Source organism: Plectropomus leopardus, chromosome 13 (genome assembly GCF_008729295.1).
Source record: "Plectropomus leopardus isolate mb chromosome 13, YSFRI_Pleo_2.0, whole genome shotgun sequence".
Classification (NCBI taxonomy): Eukaryota; Metazoa; Chordata; class Actinopteri; order Perciformes; family Serranidae; genus Plectropomus; species Plectropomus leopardus.
Window position 1 is genome coordinate 17,489,073 of NC_056475.1, and position 23,630 is coordinate 17,512,702.

Here is a 23,630-nt window from a genome sequence, read left to right on the forward strand (position 1 = left end):
TCTCCTGTATGGAGAACAGACCTCGACTAATTGGAGAGGAAAGGGAGGGAGGAGATCAACAATTCATTATTTAGAACAAGCAGAAGCAAGACACTTGTTTGAAAAAAAACTTACAACTGTATTCAGAGTAACTCCAAGCATCTGAAGCACAGATATATAGTGATAAGTATCTATAATAAAAGAAATCGAAAGCTGTAAATATATTTAACACTCACCACATGCGCGTACCACAGGGCGCATATGTTGAGCGGCACGGCGGGGCAGAAACAGGACAGCACGGCGAGCCAGAGGTAACACGAGGGTGCGGACCCGGGCGGCACCGGGGAGGGCAGCGGGCCCAGACTGAGACGGGACAAGGATTTGGGTGGGGCTGCCAACTGCCCGATGGAGCCCGACTTTAGCGGCGATCTGTGTCCATTCTGGTCCGCGTCCAGGGACCGGACGCTCCCTCTGATGTTGAGGGAGAAGGAGTCGGACGGTTTGATGTTGCTCTGCCCGGTGGGCTCGGTGGTCGCGGTGTTCAGGAGCTTCTCCGTGTCCTGGAAGTCGGTGGGATTGGAAACTTCCCTCTCGCCGAGGGCGCCTTTCCCAAAGGTAGCATCAGTGTTGATAGCCATCACTGAACGATAAGAAATCTCCAAGTCGTATTAGGTGTGAGCGAGCCGCTTTCCAGTGGATGGAGATGCTGAAGAAAGACGTCCTTCAGATGTGCTCCATGGGGGGTCATTAGATTAAATATTATAAATTCAGAGAGCCCAATACCTCCAAGGCAACCTATTTAATTAAGCAGGCTACCTCCATCAAAATGCCTTATTGATGAGCGAGATGTTATTGACGTCTGAGTCCCTCTCGCGTTTAGTTGGCGGTGAGCGTCCGGACGCACGCCTTGCCTTTTACCCCCCCCCCCCCCCCTCTCTATTATGTAGTGAGGTATTACCGCATCCCTTACATCTCCACAGCACATCCCCAGTGTCTGAGGCCTACTTATGCACCAGGCGAGGCGTGTGACAATGCAAAAACAACAATTAAACCTCTCGAAGTGAGAGGGAGAGTGAGGTGCGTAAAAGCTTTCCATTTACGCGCGGGGAGCATCAGCAGGATCAGCATGTAGGACACCGCACAGGGTGTGTGTTAGGGAGAGAGAACTGGGAAAGGAGCAAGGTGGACACTATAAACCATAAGCCTCTTATAACACAAGCACGCCCTGCTGACTCAGGTCCATCTGTAAAGTTTCATTCTGCCATTTTTAAAAGAAGCCTCACTGTCAAGTATTTAAAGTTTACATTTGCGCAACAAAACTTTCTCGCCCCCTAACTCTTTCTTTAACAGCCTGTTTAAAATGGCCTCCATCTATGACCACATGGTTAACTGCAGTACAATTTATTTGTTGGCAACTTTAGGCATATAATCCTATTTTACTTAATACATACCTACTTTTTTTACTCCACTACATGCAATTGTCATCAAAGGTTTTCACTGTTTAAATTCACCATAAAAGTTAGCCCAATTTGTATGTAGGGCTGGGTGGTATGGAGAAAATCAAATATCAAAATACTTTTGACTACATACCTCAGTAACAATATTGCGACATTTTTTAGGGTTGACTTGTTACTTTCACCAAATATATAATTTTTTGATAAATAATCATCAGTAATGTGGATATAATGACTCTGTGGGTAAAAGGAAATAACAGAAAAAAAACAGAACACTGGCGTTAGTTAAAAAACAAACATAAATTTACTGTAGCACAGCCTTTAAAACTAGGAAAAGACAACACTTTCAATATTGCAGTGTCCAAAATTTAAGACGATATCTTGTCTTATATCATGATATTGAAACAATATTGATATAATGCTCAGCCCTGTGAGAGTAAGAGTCATAAAAGTGACCTTTCCAAGTAAAAGTTTTACTCCAAAATCTCCCAAAATAAACCAAAATCTTTTTAGATAGAGGTCCCTGAAGGATTTCTTTTTATCAAATGAGGGTCCATGACCTCATGTGTGTTAGTTTAGTGGTCCTTCACATGAAATAGGTTGAGAACCACTGTTTTTTATCTAAAACAGCACCTGATATCTTATAAACGTTTTATAATATCATTCTGTAAAACAATTCAAAACTAAACGTAGTGGATTGAAAATAATAATATTTCCTCAAATTTATTGAAATAGGAATATAAAAATAAAAACTACCTCAAATTTGTACTAAAATTATTGAGTAAATATAGTTACATTCCACCACTGGAAAATCAGATTCATCACTGATCAACTACTCAAAAGTAGCTCCAGTAAATGAAAGTGAGCAGTATGATCACTTAACAAATGGTGCTGCACTGGAACTACGTTAATTAAGATAACACTTTTTTTCTACTTTAATAACATAACATCCTGTATTCTGGATATAGTTTTAACATAGTTTTGTTCAGGAAAATTTTATTTATGATGAGTAAGTTCCAGTCGACTGAGAATTCACCATATTCGTCCACCTCAGGTGACAATAATCCAGTCTGACTTCATTCCCCTCCACTCTTCTGCGAGGCAGGACTATGTGGTGCCCTCAGCCATGTTTTAACCTTAAATTTTGCACAGATTATTACACCATCTAGTGGTGATTTCAGGAAACTGCATCAAGACCCTGCAGTTGAAGATTCAAAGTGCAGCAAATCAAGTTTCAGATTATTTTCCCGAATATATATTTATCTGCAGAAGCAAGAAAATCTGAATTTTAACAGCCGCTGAATATCTAGTATTGAAATTTAAATGCCACAGATTTCGCAGGATTTAAATATTTAACTTTAAAATCCATGTGTCTGAATTTAATTGTTCTGAAGTCACCTGCTTGAAATAAAAATATTACATTTCTTGATTGGTAATTTATAAAAGCTGAATTTGAATCTTTTAAAGGTTCGATTGCCTACCCTGACCAGGGTAGCCCAGATGTTCTTGTTTTGGACTTGAGTTTTCTGATCTAAATTTGACAAATAAAGTGAGAAAACTTATTGATTTATTTTAACTGTGAAACTTGGATCTGAATTTGTGAACATTAAAAAATATATATTTAATTAGTGTCTATTTTAATTCCATTCCTTAAAAGTGAAACAAAATGTTTCCTTTACAGCATTTCCCAAATCTCTCCTTGAGTACCACTTGTCCTGCATATTTTAGATCCCTCTTTGCTGCACCACAGCTGAATGAAATGATCAGCTCGTTACAAAGCAGCTTCAGGAGTCTAATGAGTTAATTTCAATCAGCTGTGTTGGAGCACGTGCAGAACAAGAAGGAAAGGTTTGGGAAACACCACTTTTTCAGCAATTCAGGTTTTTTTCTGATTGCTTCGGCACTATCTTTGAAATTACAGGCTAAGTTTGCAAAACATTGTGTTTTTATGTCAACACAGTACACAAAAACCATCATTTGAATATGAAGTTGAAGCACCAACTATTCACTGATAAGTAGAAATAATTAACACTTGTGGATTTTGCTTTTTCTGCACACAGGGCAAAGCAGTTCACTGTACAGTTTTGTCATACATGTAATATACACACAGGTATAGGTAAATGTGTATGGATGTGTATTCTGAACGTAATCTGCTCCTTGTGACTTAATTGTTATGCATGAGGAAGGAGAAGCAGGTAGTTTGTGTGTGTGTGTGCGTGTGTGCGTGTGTGCGTGTGTGTGTGTGTGTGTGTGGTTTTAGCTCTGCAAGGAGAAAAACTATGAATAAACCAAAGCATCAACAAATATTTTGCAATAATGAGGTAAAGCAAAGTATTAAAGGGTATGAACTAAGAGGTTGCACACATAGTGGCTGCTGTAGAAAAGAATAACAGAGGGAGGAAGGCCTCTCGTTAACTTAAATGATTGCACCTGAGGGACGTGGATCCTCTCCGGCAAGAGTGTTTGTTCATCTCTCCCTGCCTCAGGTGAGTTACGTAATCATCCCAGGGACTTTAAACAACACTATTAATACAATAAGGGGTGAAACTTTTACAGTTTTGCCCAATCCTTTCAACTAATTTTAAAATTCTCAACACAAAACTGAAAAGAGTTACCATTTTGTCAAAACTCCACAAATCTTTTGCAAAATGAAACACTAAAAACTGAGTAGTGTCTTGTTTCTTTCCACTAAAACAATTCACGCATCCATCATATGAATATCTAGGATGCTCAGAATATCTAGCATCAGTTACAGTTTTCTCCGTTGCATGCACATAAAAAAGGAAATTATGCACACCAAACTTGAAGCTTGAATATCAATAACAAAACTCCAGACTGGTAAATTCTAAGCACAATTTCAGTTTTCTCATTCAAGTAGTTATTCTTATTTATATATTTATTCATGTTTCAAAACTCTAAGCACAAATCGCATCTTTGTTCACCAGGAAAAACTTGCCTTTAACATGCCACACCCTAATTTATACACACTCTCACACACCTCTCACTTGTTCAAACTCAATCAAACAATGCTTTTGTTTTGTTTTTTGCATTGGCCTTCATCTCCGTTCTCCATGCTGCTCCATTTTACCTCATCACAGTAGATGTCACCTGAGGCCTGATTGGCGTGTTTTGCTGATTAGGTCTGAACAGGTGTGATGTGAATGAGACTAACTGATGATTAGGGTGTGGCTTTTTGTTTTCCAGGTGAACAAAGAGCCTGTTTAAACCTGGTATTAACATGCATTTCTGTGATCTGTGCACACGTGGATAGCCGAGACACATCATTGTTCACACCTGTGTCCATTACGCCTCTGCAGCTGACACTTTTGTCAGCTGCTCTTCAGCATGTTTCCTACTCACGTCAGCAGTTGTGTCAGTGCAGCTGGAGAGCTCGCTGTCAGCAGCGTTCAAAAGGGCTTCCACTGAGCAACTCTTCATCCAACTCACCATAAAATGGGTAAGTTATAGAGCATAAGCATATTATCACCAAAACAACCACCACATCCTGGTTTGAGTGATCGGATTGGAAATACATCTTGGTGGCCGTTATGATCAAATCACCCAAGATGCATGCAATTTTAAAACAGGATGAAAGTGTGCAAAATGATACAATTTGTGTTTAGAGTTTTTGCAGCAATGTGATTAAGGGGCTGTTTACACGCCAACGCTTCTTGCATGAAACATTAAACTTTAGTTGTGGTTTGGACTTTCGTTCACATGACGACAGTGTTTTGTAGGCCTGAAAACACAAACTTTTGAAACCGGGTTCCAGAGTGTAAAATTGAAAAATGCTGTCTAAACTGGCAATGTGCAGATCCTGTGAGAATGGTGACGTCACAGCTGCACTTAAAGAAGAAGAAAAACCCATTTTTTTTAGCACTTTCTTCAGGTCATTTGCTTGTTGTTGTTTTTTTCAGGAAATGTTCTTGTGACTTTTTAATAATTTCTTGCTACTTTAGTGGGGTCATTTCCAGTTAGATTGCTCATCACCCTCTTCCTGTGCTTTTTTAAGAAATCAAGCCAATTTTTTCAGGTATTAAAGGGTTAAAGCATTCAAAAAAAGTAAGATTTTAACATGCCTCTGACTCTAATTAAAATAACACACACTACCGTGAATATTGGACAGTTATAAAGATTATTTTAGTGAATTATCTCACTACCTCCCTCACTCTGTGACAGAGTGTAGTTTGTGCAGGAGCAGACACTGAGTGTGTTTTTTTTTTTTTTTCACCCTCTGGTTTCACATCTTAACGATCTAACTGGATCCACGCAGTCCTGACTAAATGTCATCTCGTTGACTCGTTAATGTGAGAACAGACAGCCCTTTCAGGAGTTATTGCACTTCTGAGGACAGTTTTCCATCTAAAGAGCATCTCCATTTTCTCTGATCTTTCCTGCTCCCCTTTAATGGGATCACCAGAGACTTAAAAGTTAAAAGGGATGAGTGTGACACTTTTTTTTTCTTTTTGCATACGTGTGTGTGTGTGTGTGTGTGTGTTGTTATTTTTGGACGAAAGAGCTTTCAGTGCTGGAATGCCTTTTATTGTCCACAGTGTGCAGTTTGGTCCACAACAATAAAGTCTGAGAAAATATTTTGTTCTTTATTGTGAGAAAAAAAAACACATCATAGACAAAATGTAAGCGGAAAAAGACCACAAATAAACACACTGTATTGGCTAAAGTGAAATAAACCTTACATGTGATTAACACAGGAACATAAACAATGGCCACTCAAATGTGGCCGACTATTAAAGTCCAGCCTGGCTGCTGAGCGTGTGAAACACCGCCTTCCTCAGTCCTCTTCCTAGCAACCCTCGTCCGCTTCCTCTTCTCAAGTCATCCGGGGCTGGGCTGACCAGAGCAGTTCTTCAGCTGGCAGCTTTAGCATGTCTACAGGAACATAAAGCTTGCCAGTGAAGAACTGCTGTGTGTCAGCCATTTGGGGCCAAGGGTGAGGGACTGCTGGGAGTCAGCCAGAGAGCGTGAGAGTACAAACCAGACAGCCTGGAGTGACGGACAGCGCGCTTTAAAGGCACAAATAGTGACGACTTCTTCTCTTTCCTTCATCTGGTGCACATGTACCTGCAGGAAGAGAATAAGACATCGTTTTAACTTCCTCTCTAAACTCGCTGCTCCAGTAGCGTGGGTATGAGGTGGCCTTCAGCCAGTCACACACGTACAGTAAGTGGGTGCAGTCGAGCCACAGAGTGTGCAATCAGCTGTGAGTAAGTGGGTGAAATGAGCTGATATGTACGAACGACTGGGGAGATGCACACGAGATCATGCGTCAGATTACCAGGAGGGATACACGCATCAGCTGCTCGGCTCTGCCTCTGCACGTTAGACGGTGCCAGCAAGAAATTCTTAGATATTCTCTTTACTCATGATGCTCAAATTCTCAGACCGGCCCGTTTTCTTTTTTTCTGTCAGTTACCGTGGTTACAAAGCATGAGCGAGAGGCGATGAAGAGGAGTAGACAGCTTCAACACGAAAGCAGAGATCTTGGAAACCTTTCAGAATTCAGAAGTGCAACCTGTTTTAGAAGTTCTAGTTAATCAGGTGGATGTTTGGGTGTTTCCCAGAGAGGAAACTTGCAGCTGCTCCTGATCTATGTTTTCTGCATGTTGAAGCTTGTAAGTGTTTCAAAACACACTTTGTGTAAGTCTCACTAGGTTGCAGGTTTACGTGTGTTAAAGCAGAGTAGCTACTGTTTGGGGTGTGTTCAGAAGGGTTTTTTTAGGCAGGCAGATTTCTCTTATGGCTCATTTACACTCCCTTAATGCACTAAAATTGATATGTCCATTTCAAACGTAAATGTCACTGTCCTCATACCTCCATGCGTCCTTTATGTCGGCATAGATGCAGCCAATAGATAGCACTAAAGGGCACAACTGCAGACGAAATGACAACAGACAGAAGGCTATGTCTGTGTCTGTATCTAACGTAAAGCATAAATGAGAACTGAAATTGAATTTCATGTTCACAGAAAAAAAATAAATGAAAATAAAAAATACATTTTATCTTAATTAAAGGTCCACATCATAGGCTTTAGTGGCATCGCGCGGTGAGATTGCAACATTGTAAGCAACTGAAACTTCTGCCGTGTGCCAAGCATGTAGGAGAACTACGTTGGCCAACGCAAAAAAACTATCTAGAGCCAGTGTTTTTTTATTTATCTTTGAAGCCAATTTTACATACTGGCCAGAAGTGGAATTACACCATCACATGACGCCGATAAAGACTTTTCCCATAGACTTACATTGTGAAAGAGACATCTGTAAATCTTAATTTTTTTTAGCTCCCACAATTCACTTGGTCCAATTTGGCTGCACTCGGCCTTCCTACGTCTCTGCGGGCCTTGTTACGACTGTTTGGCTGTTTTGTGCTGTTGTCCCGTTTCCCTCTGTAGATCGCCCAGGTGTGCTGCATTACTCAACGAGACGTATTGCACCTGGCTGAGGAAGGAGGAGGTGCTTTATAGCTCCTGTGAGGAGAGAGGCCTCTGCTGTTGGGACAGCTGATTTTAATGCCTCTCTGCCTGGAATTTTTATAGTCTTGTTTGCAAGTCTTTTGTTACAAATCCCATAGATCTGATTATTTTAAAGGTGTTTTGTGTGGTTATTTTGGGTCAGTGATGGAGTGTTGTTCTCTCCCATAGGATGAGGCGTAACATAACGCGGAAGATCGGGGTAATTTCATACTGCGGAAATAGAGAGTTTTTGGCTTCGTGTGCCACTGAGCAACTTTCATGGGAATGAACAACGCCCTGCCCCCAACACTGTATCCAGTTCTTTTTATAAATCCATGAAGAGGACCCGCTTCCTTTGTAGATAAACATAGTAGAAGCCCCAAAGTCCTACACATCGAACCTTTAAAGCCACTATATTTATAAGACCGTTGCTGAAAAACTGATAATAATCCCTGCTGTACTTTGTGCTGCACTAATGTTAACATGCTAACAAGTGACCATATTTTCTTACAGAATTTGAATGCAAAAGTAGGCTTCATATGCATATGTAGAATTAAAAGTGATTTACTTTTAAGTGTGGTTGCAACTACTGGCATCTATCAACAGAAATGGTAGAAATATTCATGTTTTCATAATCACCTGATGATAAAACTCATTGTGTTTTGTCAACCTTGAAATAAGCAGTTTATATCTGCACACAGAGCGGGTCCTCTCCCACGGAGTCTGCCATGTTGTCTCTACAGTAGCCCAGAACAAACAAACCAAACACTGATTCAGAAACCAAGATTCAGTTCTGCGACCCCAATGGCTAGATGCCACTAAATCCTACACAGTAGACCTTTAAAAGTACTAAACAATCCTGTGAGTTTCCACAACAGACATAAACGATTAGATTACAGACAATTTAGTAAATAAGAGATCATTTATGCAATTTCAAAATAGATTTGTAAGTAATAAAAAAAGGTTGAAATGTTGGAACACTTTGACAGTTATTGACAGTAAAATTTGGCTTATTTTATTTTTTTTTTACAGTGCATAGTCATTTAGCTCAGAGCTCTGTGCCTAAGAGCCTCACAGAGCGGCGAGCACGACTGTAGTTCCATTTCCTGTCTGACAACTGATTACTGTTTGCGAAAACACAAAACTCTTACATGATTTACACTTAAACACTTAGTTTACCAAACATTAAGGTGTGAATATTGTTCGTAGCTGATGTTGGTAAATAAAAAGACAGTCCCCTTATAGCTGCATGTAAAAATAGATAAAATGTGCACAGTGAGGTTACACATACTGAGAGTTTGAAGACTGACCACACGTAAAGCTAAAGCCGCTCTGTGCTTTTCTTGCCTTCAAAGAATGTAATCTTGTGGTGATCTCAAGATATTGAGGACATGCTCCACTTCTGTGGCTGACGATGACTAACACATGCTGTACATTCCTGCAGTAAGGAAAACCAGAATAATCTCAGGTATTTGAGTGTCCCGCGGCCTGTAGACTGTGCACAGCAGGGGAGAGGGGGTCAACGAGACTTATGAACATTTTACAGACACCGCTGCAGGGAGAAATAATTTTGTCTCACACTTAGATTAGATTTTACTTCAGGATCATCTGGAGAGGGCCAGAGAGTCATTTCTACTCAGACATATAACTGTGATCAATATGGAAAAAATAAAAAGGTTGTTTATGGAAAAACACCAATAAGATTTTCCTCCACCTCCTGGCAAATGTATCTACGTGACAAATGTCAGTATTGATGAGTCAGCAAGCAAACGCCTGTTCTGACTTGTGACTGATGTACACTGAAAAAAGAAGTCAGATCAAATACTCTTTTTAATCCACTAAAAGAAATTTGCCAAGGCTGTGTCAGATTTACACTCAATACCAAATCAAATCAAAGTCTCTCTACAACGTTGAATTTTTGTGTAACTGCTCATCTTACCCAGCCTGCTCTATCGTCAGCTCCACACAACACGCTTACGGTTGTGTAAATCATTTTTCTAATTAAGAGGCAACAAACATCGGCTCCTAAACTTGGCTGGCGTCATGCACTTTGAGACGATCACTGACAGTTGCTCACCTCGTGCCTACCACGGATGAATGAAGAAAAACAAACTTTTGGCCACTATGTAAAAATTGCTTCAAAGCCTGGTACACGTCCTGGGGGCTTGGTCCATACTGGAAAAAAAAGTTTTCTTCCTGATTTGCGTCTGCGTTTGAGTGTCTCGACCCAAGATGTCATGCTCATACAATGGCTTTCTTGAGTCTTAGAATTAGAATTTATTAGACTAATAAATGACTTTTTGGGGCCTGTCAAAGTGTCTGGTCATCAGATTAATAGATTTGTAACAGCAGTTTTAGAGGGTAACATGATTTTTTTAACAGTTGTAGTGCTGCTGTTGGCCACTGGGAAACATAACTAAAGCTGCACAGGACTAGTATTACCAAGGGACTGCGTGTGATTTGGACATTACATGTCTGTGCTACATGGTGCTCAGTGATATGGGATAAGTAAAGCGTTTTACTTGAAGTTACTGAAATTATCTCCCAGAAGCTCTGTGTAACAAAATGAATGTGATTTATTGATATGAAAGTGTGTTCGAGTGTTTCAGACAAGAAGAAATTCTTTGTAATATAAGTCAGCATGTCGCAGGAGTCACAGTTGAGTGATTAGCTGCAGGTATTCTCTGGCCGCAATTCAATGCTAAAATTTAAACTATCAGTAAGTTTTAGTTTGGCCACACTTCAAGGCAGACTTCACTGCTGCTTGGTGTGTTTTTGGCGTTAAGTCTTAAGCTCCACTGACACCTATGTTAGGCACAACTTAGGCACGGTGATGCTATGAGCTAACTGCTAAGATCAGCATGCTAACAGGCTCAAAATGACAATGCTAACATGCTGATATTTATGTTCACCATCTTAGTTCAGTGCGTTTGCACTCTAACATTTGCTGAGTGGTGCTAAATACAAAGTGCAGCTGAGGCTGATGGGAATCATATTAGTTTTGTGGTTATGAACCAGAGTGTTGGATCAGTTTTCACTTCATGTTCATTTGTTTTGCTCTTGTTAATGTCCAACAATCAGAATTAGATTAAAAACAACTTCAGTACAAATTACATGATCGAACAGGAGCAGGGAGATGAAAAAAAATCTTATTTTACCTGCCCCTTTCTCAAAACATTCACAAACCAGAGTAATAGACAGCATGTCAATTAGTTACTAAGTTCCCTAACAAAACTTAAAGTAAACTCAATTTTTTTAACTGATGATGGCGTTATATGAAAAGTTAAGAGATCATTAAAGTTATTACGGGGGTAGGGTACCAAATACAATGGTAATCCACCCTGCAGTAACTGAGATATTACAGACTGAACCAAAGAGGTGGAGCGATCATGACACTGCCGTCCCAACAGACATGCCACCACCATGATTAATAAAAAAAACGGCGAAAAAAATGATTTAACACAATTTTTTGTAGTGTACATTGAAAAAAAAAGTGGATCTTCAGCAAAAGATTCATCCCATCATAAAGTGAACCACCACCCTCGTCCCCCACACAGGCCGCGCTCTGCCAGTGTTGGTGCGAATGAAGTCAGGGGAGGAGGACGTACAGTACAAGTCCTCGGGCCACACAGGACGGCTGACGGTCATAACTGTCGACTACGACTGCCACAACCTCAAACTGACGCTGAATAAGTTATTTGTTCCATAGCGTGCCATTCCCTCCACAAACAGTGACTGTATGTTTATGTTCACAATGACGGGCAGTGTTGAGCCCCCGACTCCGTTGCTGTGCCACTCTTTCCCATAACGCTTCTTCGTTTTGAGCCTTTCCTGACTCGTCTGTCCTCTCCACCCTCTCTCTCTCGGTCAGATCAGACTGTCCTGCATTCCTCACATTCCAGCTGCGTATGTTAGAAATTCCATCCGGCTGCTGTGGGCTCGCACAGTCGCTTCCACTCCTCCTTTTCCATCCCTCTATCCTTCACCCTCTCTATCTACATCTGGTCTGCACCGGACGAGGCGGACGTGGCTTCGCCGTCAGGTTCACCCTCACCTTCTCTCTGCCACCCCCTCTCCTTTCCTTCTTTCTTTCTTTCTTCCTGTCTTTCTTTCTTTCTCTGGCTTTATCCGAGCGAGGGAGTCAGACAGAGCCGCATGACAGCCAGTGTGGAGGGCCTTGAGACAGGCTTTTATACATGGGGCAACAGTGTAAAAAGAGATAACGCACAGTCTAATACACAAAAGGCTGAGCTTATCTGGGACGTGCATTCTGTGCCACAACAGGGCGGATAAGAAAGAGGAAAGACACACTGGAGTGGAGCCGGCAGGATGTGCGTGTCAGAGAGAAATAGGTATGATGGTGTGCAAACAGGAGGGTGTGAAGGAACCATGTGCATGCAAGGAGGAGTTGAGTTATTGATATAACTGAGCTTTAGCTGCAAGAGCAAGAGCGGATATATTTATCTAGAGAGCTTGAATGTTACAGACAAATATCAATAATAAAAGACGGATAAGACCTGAACAAGTAGCAGCGCACTTTTGTTGAAGATGGAAAAAGGCGTTCTGATAGAGAGCGGAGACCTCGCTCCATACAAGCCCACTCATTTGACCCTGTTATGTTTCAGGTCATGATATTGTCTGGCAGGGTTCCCATAGATCCTTAAAATGCCTTAAAAGGCATTGAAATCCTTCATCTAAGTGTAAGGCCTTAATTGGTATTAAAATGTTTTAAATCAATCTTTCAAAAGTCTTAAAAATGCAGTTGTTTTTCCTCTGACATTGCATTTTAAAGTCTCAAAAAATTGATAAAACCCCTTTGTTAAAAATCATATCTAAGATGCCTCTTGGATTAATAAGACCACATCAGTGGAACCAACAACATTAATGTTTTGTTTCCAGTCAGGATGCTGAGGACACGAGGTCCAATGTCTGCTAGTTAACTGTCGACATTCCCTGGACAACATAAGGAAGTACAGATTCAAAGAAAATTGGGTTTTTAACCAAAATTTTGTGGTTAACAAAATAGTTAAGGCAATGCATAAAAGGAATGGAATCAAGAAAGTGTGAGAAACATTAAAAGTAGGGCTGGCAAACAATTAATGTTTTTAATTTTTTAGTCAATAGTTCATTGCATTTTCAATTCCATTATTTTGCATGTCGAAATAATTTTGAAGTCCATATTGACACGGTAAAGTATGTCTAACAGCAAAAAGCTGCATGGGACGAGCATAACGTGGGCACGTCTGTAAACATTTTCATTTTCATTCAAATATCTGGAGGTCAGAGGTCAAAAGACCCAGATGAAATGATCATGCCTTTTTTCCATCACCAACATGTAGCTTATCTGTGGAGCGTTATTTAGCACCCTTAGTGAGAGGCTAGCATAACGGTAACACTGGATTCCTTAAGTCTTCTAGTTTCATACGGTACCAGCTCCGAAACACAGATTAACTCAACCCGCTACGGCCTTTAGAAGACGGGAATGTCTGATTGATTTTTTTAAAAACCCAGTAAGTGCACACTTTAATCACATCATTAATAAAGTGTTACCACTTACAGTCCTAATAAAAAGGTCAACAAAATCACCAACAAACGGCAGGTATTTCCCAATTTGGTTCTCCTGTTGTCTCCGCCACAAGACAAAAAAATCCAGATTTTATGTTGCTCCAAACATTTGGGCCAAAATTGTTTCAAATCTTAAGTAACTGCTGACAGTTCATGAGGTTTTGCTTTGTTTTGGTCTTAAATCGAATTCTGAGCGGCACTGGAAAAAGTCTTAAAAAGTCTTAAATCTAACTTGCATCAGCTGTAGGAACCCTGGTCTGAGGATCCCACGCGAGGTGACGAGATGCAACACCTCAATTATCTTTCTGACCGTCAGCCAGCGTTGAAACTGCACAAGAACATATGTTAAGAACTGCGGCACGAAGTGACAGATCTGCATACAGCTGCTACAGCTCTGTGAACGTTAAGAAGCGATTATTAAATGTTTACTACATATATCACTCCAGGTGCATTCCTCTGCTGTGGGTGTGGCCCAGTTGGAGAGAGTTTACTGCCCCAGATTGCAGTCTGCAATATAGACCGATCATTTTCGACTGGGAATGGGGACAAAGACAGGGAAAGGGCGGTGGCTTTGGCAACACGCTGATCGTAGTGCAGAGAGCCTCTTCTTCTGCTCTGCTGCAAGCTGTTTGGACTTTAAAGGCTATCTGACTTTAACCCCGAGATCAGTACAAATAAAGGGTGTGTTTCACTTGGTAAGAGAAATATCTGAATGCCATTCTGATTTCATGACATGCAGGGAGATGGTAATGTGCGGTATGAGGCCTGTAAGCCTGTCCTCAGGCTGTCTGTGCCATTTTGTTTGAAAGAACTGGATTTTTTTTTTTCTCTAAATGAACCTACATAACACATCCCTTCTTGCCCCATCCTCCCTTGACAAGGCACGCAATAGGAATGAAGGGTGTAGCCCAAGTTGAGCAAGATGGCTTCACTTCTGCAAATGTAGGCAATAAAACAAGCGCTGCATATTTTGCCTGGATGCAGGGCGAACGACACATGAAGTCAAGATGAGTTGCTTTTTAACCGACGCCGTGTCATCGCCATGTGATCCTCATTGACAGGGCGGCTTATGTCACACTCCGGGTTGCAATGGCACAAATGCAGCTCGTGACACAGCCTATTGCGCATTCCTACCGGCACACTGAACTCTGGCTGTACAATTATGTAAGACGGGCTCCACCGATGAAACGTACACTACAGCAAGCTTTCCCCTCCTTAACCAGTACCCCAGAGAGACACTACTCACATACAATACTGCACTTTGCTTTTAGATTAGTGTACAAGACTAGATAGGACTGTAAATAAATGAGTTGAGGAGACACGGAGGCCTAAATACTTTGTTACGTCACCTGCTTTGAGAATTTTTTTTACCTCTCCTTACAAACATCCACAGTATTTAACTTGTGTTTATATCTTTTATTTGAAGAAAGAACTGTCAGATGACTGCCGGTGTCACTGCATTTCCAAGGAATGACTCAGTCCTAGTTATCTTCCTGATATTCACCTATCCCCTACTTGAGCACAGGCTTTTTCCTTGGCCTATTATGAACTCAGCAAATTTGAAGGGGATTTGAATACTGACACTTTTTGACATGTTTGGCTTACATAAAATGCAGAGCTCGCTGCTTGCTATAGCCTGTAAATCCAACATTTGACAGTAAAGAGCTTTTAAATGACTAAATTAATTCTCTGGAGGCTTTGAGTACAAGTTTTTTGATTTTTAAAAATGAATCCCTGACACATAAAATGGAAGAAAAAAAAAACACATTTGGAAATCTTTTAGCACTGATAACATGCTGTGTGTGCGCCTTTGTTGGCGTTTCTGATCCAGTCTGTGTTAATGTAGGCATAATTCTGACTTTATAGCACATTTAAAGCAGCGCTATAGCTGCTATCAGCCTTTAAATAACTGCATGTGCACTTTAAAAAAAAAAACGCCTCACCGTGTCAATCATCTTTTAATGTTGATTAAATGTTTGCAGGAGCTGAGAGGCTGTGGTCAAATTTCTAGTGTGCCTATAAATTATATCCGCTCCTGTGTGTCAGTGGGCCTTGGACGACATAGTATGATCTACATGACACACAGACAGGCCTTCAACCAGAACTCCTATAACATCAAATCTTTACCCTCGACCATCTGACGCCGTCAAATTGTGCAGAAAGCGGACACTTTCAGCTAGAAATCAGCTCCGGAGAGGTGATTTTTACCTACTTGTATAATGTTAAAGACTGGTTTCCCAGTTGCCGTTTCAACGCAAACTGGGTCATCAAGCCGCCACAGGCTAAATTAGGCTGACAGGAAGAAGCGTTTAGCCAGCAGAAACACACAGACAGCCTCAGAGCCTCAAATACGCCCCACCTTGACCACCGGCCGGGTCGCTCCTGCGAGGCCAACCCATCTGGACGGTCCAGCGGAGTTCAGGCTGCCTCGCCCACCGCTCCGGCGGAGTCCTGGACCTTCAGCAGGGCGTGTCGATGACTGTTTGCTTGTTTCGCATCCGCGATATAAAACGGTTTGGCAGCATTTGTATATCTAGCGGTGGTGAGCCTACTTTTCTTTGCAGCGCAGCAGCAGTGGAGGACGCAGCGCAGGACTTCAGCCCCTTTTACACAACTCCTGCCCCACTCCCATCCCTCTCTCTCTCCCTCTCTCTCTCTCTCTCTCTCTCTCTCTCTCACACACACACACACACACACACACACACACACACACACACACGAGTCAGACACACACCCGGCTTCCCACTCCGATCAGCTGGCAGCGTAATGACGTAGCAGCCACGAGAAGCGGACGTCAGAATCTGCACGGATCTGACGTGTGCACGCTGCGTGCAGCCCGTGAGGCAGCAGAGTGACCTGTTAATGATAACTCACACACACAAGGGCGTGAAGAGCAAATATTTAGCCAGCATTAAGGTCAGTGGAGTGTATTTAAAATGTATACACGAAATCAAATCGTTTTTTTTAAATACAGAAACGATCTTTCTGAATCCTGTATATGTTCTAACTGGCACAGAAGCAAATCTACATTTGTTTTTATAAATGCATATATGTAAAATGTTTGTGGATTGATTTTGAACATGTTTTTGAGAAGTTTTTTGGAACCAAGATAAATTCTCAGAAAAAAAGTTTTATTATTATTATGATGATTAGGGAAAAAAAAGATTTGATCAGTTTTCATGTTTTCATTTTGAACCTTCTCATCTTTATTGAAAGTTTTTCATCTATAATGAAATGAGAGATAACCCAATATCCACCACTTTAAGCATGATCCCAAACTGTACTTTGAAACACTAAAAGGACTGACAAATCCAAAAGCCACCAAGAGTATTGGTATTTAGAATACCATAAAAATCTCTTTTTAATTTGTGTGAACATTTTTCCCCCTTGTTACTCCTTTAAATGTATTTTTCTACTCGACCCCTTTTCAACATCTTATGATGAAGGAGAAGAAATTCATGAAAAAAACAGTGTAAAATAAGTTTTATTACAGGCTCAGTGCTCAGGATGGAAAACAAAGTCTATATTTTAAGATTTTTATTCATAAGTGTCTTGAAAAACAAGTTTCAGTAGCTCATATGAGAAGTTGGACCATATGATATGCTTTGAAATACAGTAAATGTGGTAGTTTGTTAATCTATATAACGAGGTTTTATTATAAATGTATGGGTTATTTATTTATTTACTTACAAAACCACAGAATTAAAGCCACTGTGCGTAAGATTTAGGGGGATTTAGACGCATCTAGCAGTGAGTATTTCATTTTGTAACCAACTGAAACTTCTCCTGATTAGAATTCCTTCAGTGTTCATTGTTCAGAAGGTTTTTACTGGGAGCCAAATTATCCATAAAGGTATCTTCCTCTCCAAAACAAACAAATCCAGTAATTTAAATCAGTAAAAACACTTAAAAAAAAACAGTTCCATTTCTAAATAAATAAATAGATAAAAATTATATATATGTATTATTTTTCAATTTTGGCCCTCTCATCAGAGGGGCTGCCATCACGAAAACATGAATGGCCATATCTTGAGCCAGTGTTTGTGTTAGAGCCATTTCTAATATATAATTTATATATTTTATAATTTCCTTATAATTGAATTTTGAATGCATCACCTGGCCTGGCGTCTCAGGATCCGCTCATTAAAGGCAGGTGTGCTAAATTAGTTGAGCAGGGAAGACACCAAGAGGATAAAGTCTTCAACCATAATGTTTTTGGTTAAATCTTAGTTTTGTTGTGTAATATATTCGCTTATCGCCCCTATTGATTTGAACTTTTTTTTTCGTAAAGGCCTGTTTATTTTGGTGCATGGCTGGTTTTCTGTTTGTTTTGGGGTTTTTTTTCGTTTTGATGTGACAGACCAATCACTTTAGCCTCACCCAGCAACTCTTCACACCTCCTGCAAATCAATCCACCCCCGAAGCACCCTGGATCATCAAACAAAACAGTGAGTACCACCACACACAGAGAGTTGGTCATATTTATCCATATGGTTATTGCTGCAATAGTTTGATTTGCCCCTTTTGGGCTACTGTAGAAATTTGACAGTGCAACATGACAGGCTCAGTGGACATGGCCCTGATCTCTATGTAGATATAAATGGCTCATTCTAAGGTGACAAAAACACAGTGATTCCTGTTTTCAGGTGAATATACACTAAAGAAAACATACTAATTATATTATATTCCATTTCTGCCAACATATCACCCTAAATCTTACACACTGAACCTTTCAGTTTGGCCAAAAACAGTCTCACTTCTACCTCACTCATTAAAAGGGGGACAGTGTTTCTACGATAATAATTATCTACAAAGTAACGCTGCAATGCAGCAAAATTTCAGAGTGTTAACTGAGCAGTGGTGCATTTTATTGATCGTGAGTTAACATTTCATTAAGAGAGAGACTGGGTTATTTCTTCCCATAAATTTTCATAGCCCCACTTTAAGGTACATCCTGTGTCAAAATCTAATTTTAAGGCTTTCATTATTTCAGTTTTGTGCTTACATGCTGCACATGTATAGATCAATCTCCTCAATTCATTTTAGTACTTTAATAGTTTATCTATTTATGTTGATTTCTTTTCGCTGCATAACTACGAAACTTGAGTTTAGGCAAGAAATTTGTTTAACACTGAGCTGTGAAAATGAACCCCTGGAAACCTGGATTGACATCCGTTTTGTTGTGTTGAGATGCCGAAGATGCATATTAAACCCTTGAACCCTGAGCAATGTGGTTTGATTTCTTTCAGAAACATGTGGAAGAAGGCAATGAGAAACTTGGCAAGAAATGTCCCGCCAATTGCAAGAAATTAGTAAAAGGCGACAAAGAAAGTTAGTTTTAAAAAAAAGAGGAAAATTTAAAAATTCTTAGGAAAAATGTTCAGAAAATTACAGATGAAGTATTTTAATGGTATATTTAAAATTATTATAAAAAATGTATACATACTTTTTTTTACATATAGTTACTTAATTTAAAAAAATACGCAGAAAAATACAAAAACAAGAACACACTGAAAAAAACTTAAACAGATAAACATGAAGTCATGGAATGTTCAAAGAGTCGAGGCAAAATTTCCCTAATTTCAGTTAGGTCATGTATATATTTCAATTATTTTTATGATTTTTTTGGGACATTTTAACTTTTGTTATTTGTTTATTTTGATTGTTTTCAGGAGAGTTTTTTGTTACATGTTACTTTTTTCTTTATTTTTTAACTAATTCCCTGATCATTTTTGGGGCATGTCTTGTAAAGCTGCTCATTGCTTTCTACCCATGTTATTGAAAGAGGTCAAACCAATTTGCTCAGGTTTTAAAGGGTTAAACCTAAAACAAAACATAAAGAAAAGTATGACCACTGCAACAGTACTTTTAGTGTTTTATAAGCCCATAAGGGTTGGCTACTTTGTGTGTATGACACAAAAAAACAACATTTTTCTATCCATAAATCAATCATTACGTGTTCCCCTGGGCCCCTAAGCAGAGTAACGGAGCCATGTTCATAAACTTGGATGATGCCATAATCCATGTCAGACATTATATATGAAACTCCTCTGCTTCTGTACTGAACGTCTTGTTATCATTATACATCAATACTTAAAAGATTCAGGATGTGTTTTCTGACCAAGCATCTGTTAGGGTTTGGTTTGAACCTGCAACTAATGGCACAACATTGCCTCCACGTATACATCAGCAGGTCAAGATGAATGTGTTAACCTCTCAGCACAGATGCACACGGACACTCCCACACAGCAAAGACTGTGAGGCGAGTCTTCTTTCCGCAGTCTCTCTCTCTCTCTCTCTGTGAACCTGAGCTTGTCACTCTGCAGCTTTAAGGTTGCTGCAGTTTGAGAAATCTGCTTCCTCACTGTCACCTGACACACACAGCAAATCCTCACGAGACCAAACTCGCTGTCTCATTCCTACGTCTTGTCCTCCCTCTGCCAGTTTTGTAACAACTTTAGAGATTATTTTTCCACAGAATATATAAGAATTTGAATATTATTGAGTAAAAGTGACACAGATCTGACAGATATGGATGCCGCTTCTGTGGAAATGTCAATCACTCCATTTTCACTCCATTGCTAGCTGGTAACCTTCATTGCCTTCTGATTCAGCCACTATGTCCTTTTTTGGAATTTGTGGAGGTGGAAGTCATTATGAATCAGTGATCATCATTATAATATTATGTTCGATCAGTATAGGAAATAAAGGACAGAGAATTCATCATATCACTCACTCACAGCATTGTGTTGTATGAGTAGCTTATTGACTCTAAAAATGTGCCCTTCACTTTTTTTCACAGCCTGCTGTGTGCATGTTTGAGTCTTTTGTTATGAGTTCATCTGTGAAATAGCTGGTGGTTCGCTGGTTCGAGTTTTGAGAGCCACAGTGTTTTGCAAAGAGTGGATCCAGTTTTCCTGCTAACAAGCACTGTATGTAAATTATAGATAAAATATGTAATCATGAGGATGAATACATTTTTAATGGCTTAAAGAATTCTTTGATTCATGTCGCTCGTAATTGGACTCTATGTTAACTTTGGAGGCTACAACACAACAAAATAGGAACTAACAACAATAAACACAACTAAAGTAGAATATAAAAGAAAACCTTTAACTATATAGCCTGTTTACTTAAATATGGTAGAAGCACAAATATTAAGGGAATATGACCAAATTAACTAAATCTACAAGTAACGCTCCCAGACGGATACACAGACTCACATATAAACACAAATGCATGATGCTCTCCAGGTGAAAAAAAACAACATTTAAGTTGGTACATCTAGTTCACCCCGAAGAACAAGCTGTACTCTGTATTTTTACTCAATATATTTAACACACAGTAACCCGCTCCACCATGTAAAATGATATAATTGCTCTCTGGAGACTTTGTACTGGCTGTCTGGAGGTATACCGGCGAGGTTAAACCCCCTCTCTGTAAAACATACGCCCTGACTGGATGGAGATTTCTAAGACTTTTATGTACGAGTCCCATCCAAACTGATTTTAATTTGATGCATTTTTCAAAAGCTGTCGTTAAAAACAGTTTTGCAAGCAGATGCCAATGCACTCACTGCAAGTCAAGATCGGTTGTATTTTGATGTCCGCACCAGACAAAAAGGCGAGCGAGTCACATCTTCCCCGACTCATCGTCTGTGACTCGTAAGAGGCATGGCTCACAACACATAAACACTGAGCTGTGGGTCAAAGGTTGTGTGAACAATTAAATACATGTAAATGTGTTTTTTGTTGGCCATTAGCTATTAATTTTGCCTGTAAAAATGCAAAATATAATGTTTTTGTGATATCCTCATAGCCATCGTATTTAAGAAGAGGACCTTTAAAAAACACCTTTATTATGTTGCATCTCGGTGAACTTGGTCACAATGCATAGATCGGTGTTATGTGTCCTCTCTGACTTAGCGTCATGATTTGTCTTCCTTCTTCCTGAAGTCTTTACTGGAAGAGCTCAGATATGTGGGGGGAAATGCAGAAGCAGGACAGACTTGTTTGAGCTCAGAGTTTGAGGCTATTCTTAGCACTGGTGGGTGTATGTTTTAATAGCTGACAGAACATAGCATCCAAGTTTAGTGGCCTAGTAATTATAAGAAAGGTTACGTTGTGTGCTCTACTCTAAAAGGGATTGTGCTTCAAAGGATCAGGTTTATTAACTTAAGAAATGCAGCGTGTGTGTGTGTGTGTGTGTGTGTGTGTGTGTGTGTGTGTGTGTGAGACTGAGGAACTGAAAAGTACTGAGGAACCAGTGGTGGACTGGATTCTATGGAACAGGAATAGGATGGAAACTCCCCGGGAAATACCAGGCCGCTTGCTGTGGATGTTGTCAGAGGCGACATATCGCATGCAGCGATTTAAAAGAACATGGTTTCATTAATAGCATCAAGTTCCTTGAAAATTAGCACACAGCTTTTTTCCCACTTAGACTAATCAGTTTGCAAATGTTTTTTGTTTGTTTGTTTTGATACAAAATTGAAAATTCTCAATACTACTGCTCCTAACACTACTACAACTACAACTACAATTATTTCTTCTACTACTATTACTGATATAACTACAACTATTGCTACTGCTATTACAACTACAGCTACAATTTTTTGTATGTAGTTTTTGGTTGCAACAGGCAGCTGTTTTCAGTGGAAAAAAGCTCTGAAAGCCTCTTTCCTTTTCAGGCTCAGCACTTAACCTTGAAAAGACAAAGTAAACAACTAGCTGTAGAAAACATTTAGCTAAAGAGCCAGATATTTTCTCAGGGGTAGGTGGAGCCCCAAATACCCAAACAGTGCAAAAAGGAATGTGAATGTTCATCAGGTGAAATACACAACTCACAACAAATTAATGTTACTGTTTTTCTGTGTATCTGCTGGGTGTGTAAATAGGCAATTGTTAAAAGTTTACAATATGTCAACGTTGCTTTCACAGCTTGTATTTGCTGGACCCACAGCAAGCCAAAGAATCAGTTATTGTAGGTTTTAATATGATTTACATTTCTTAAACTACTTCATCCATCATCTGTAAGCGCTGATCCTGTTGAGTGTCGCAGGGGTGGTGGAGCGTATCCCAGCTGACACTTGTTGACACCCGAGGTTGACAGACTATGACAGGACTGACACATTGAGACAGACAACAAGTCACACTCATATTTACTCTTACAGGAAATTTAGAGTCACCAATGAACCTAACCTGCATGTCTGAACTGTAAAAGGACACTGAAAAACCTGAAGAAAACCCATACTAATCCGATGAGAACGTGCAAACTCTATAGCCATGAGGCAACAGTGTTATTGTTGCACCACAACCTGTAACATCTTTATTAAAGGGAAAAACATAGTGTAACAGCTGCACAAGTAGAGAAGAGTCATAAAGTTAGTAAACTGACTCTGTAATGTCACAGTATCTATCTAAAGTAAACTTTAGCCACCATAGGTAATTAAACACCCAGTTAGGCTGCACGGGCAAACCCCCGAGTGTATCGAATTTAACTATGATTTTATTGCTTAAGAGTTTATTCCTTAATTTGTAAAGAAGACTGTATTATCTCTTCTTTAATAAGTCACAAGATCTCTCTTTAAACCTTTGCAAACCTGAAAAGATTCACCAAGAGATCAATTTTATGAGAATAATGAAATTAAATATTACACAAATAAAATGTATGGTCATTATAATAATATAATATAAATAAATAAAAAAAAATTTACATGTGCACTGACCATCTCTTACTTGTTCTTTATTATTCTGTCTTCAGCTAAAGGTCAGCTACCTCTGTCCAGCTCTAAATGGCCAAAGGACCACTGCCCAAATTTCTCCAAGGGCTTAAAATAGCTTAGACCACCAGGTCTCACACTGCTCTGGTTTCATATGATCATGTATCTTTGCTCGTATTGACATTTAATTTCCCAATGACGACAGGAAGCATTGCAGTTGAAAATTTCTGCTTGCGTTGATCAAATTTGTTTTGTGTCCACCAGAGGGTTTCAGTGTCTGTTAAATTGTAACAGGTGTAGTTGAACTAAATATCACTTTTTTTAGCCCCGATTACTGAGGACAGAGCATGATCATGCTAACTAACACGGACACTGAAAATAGACTAGAGGGGGAAAACATTATATTATAAAGGAAGGACAAAGCATAAGACTCTAAGGGACT

At 39.8% G+C, this 23,630-nt stretch overlaps 1 protein-coding gene and 1 long non-coding RNA gene across 2 annotated transcripts; both read right to left on the reverse strand.

The window, feature by feature from the left end:
- Nucleotides 1-89: 89 nt before the first annotated feature.
- On the reverse strand, nucleotides 90-1,037 carry LOC121952266 (trafficking regulator of GLUT4 1-like). The gene has a single exon (XM_042498836.1). It carries the CDS (start codon nucleotides 615-617, stop codon nucleotides 171-173), a length of 447 nt encoding a protein of 148 aa, XP_042354770.1. The 5' UTR covers nucleotides 618-1,037; the 3' UTR covers nucleotides 90-170.
- A 4,921-nt stretch (nucleotides 1,038-5,958) lies between these two features.
- Nucleotides 5,959-16,076, reverse strand: LOC121952146. Its single transcript, XR_006106431.1, has 2 exons — nucleotides 15,827-16,076; nucleotides 5,959-6,515 (listed from the first exon to the last, which is right to left on the reverse strand). It is a non-coding gene; the product is annotated as an uncharacterized LOC121952146 (long non-coding RNA).
- Between the last annotated feature and the right edge of the window lie 7,554 nt (nucleotides 16,077-23,630).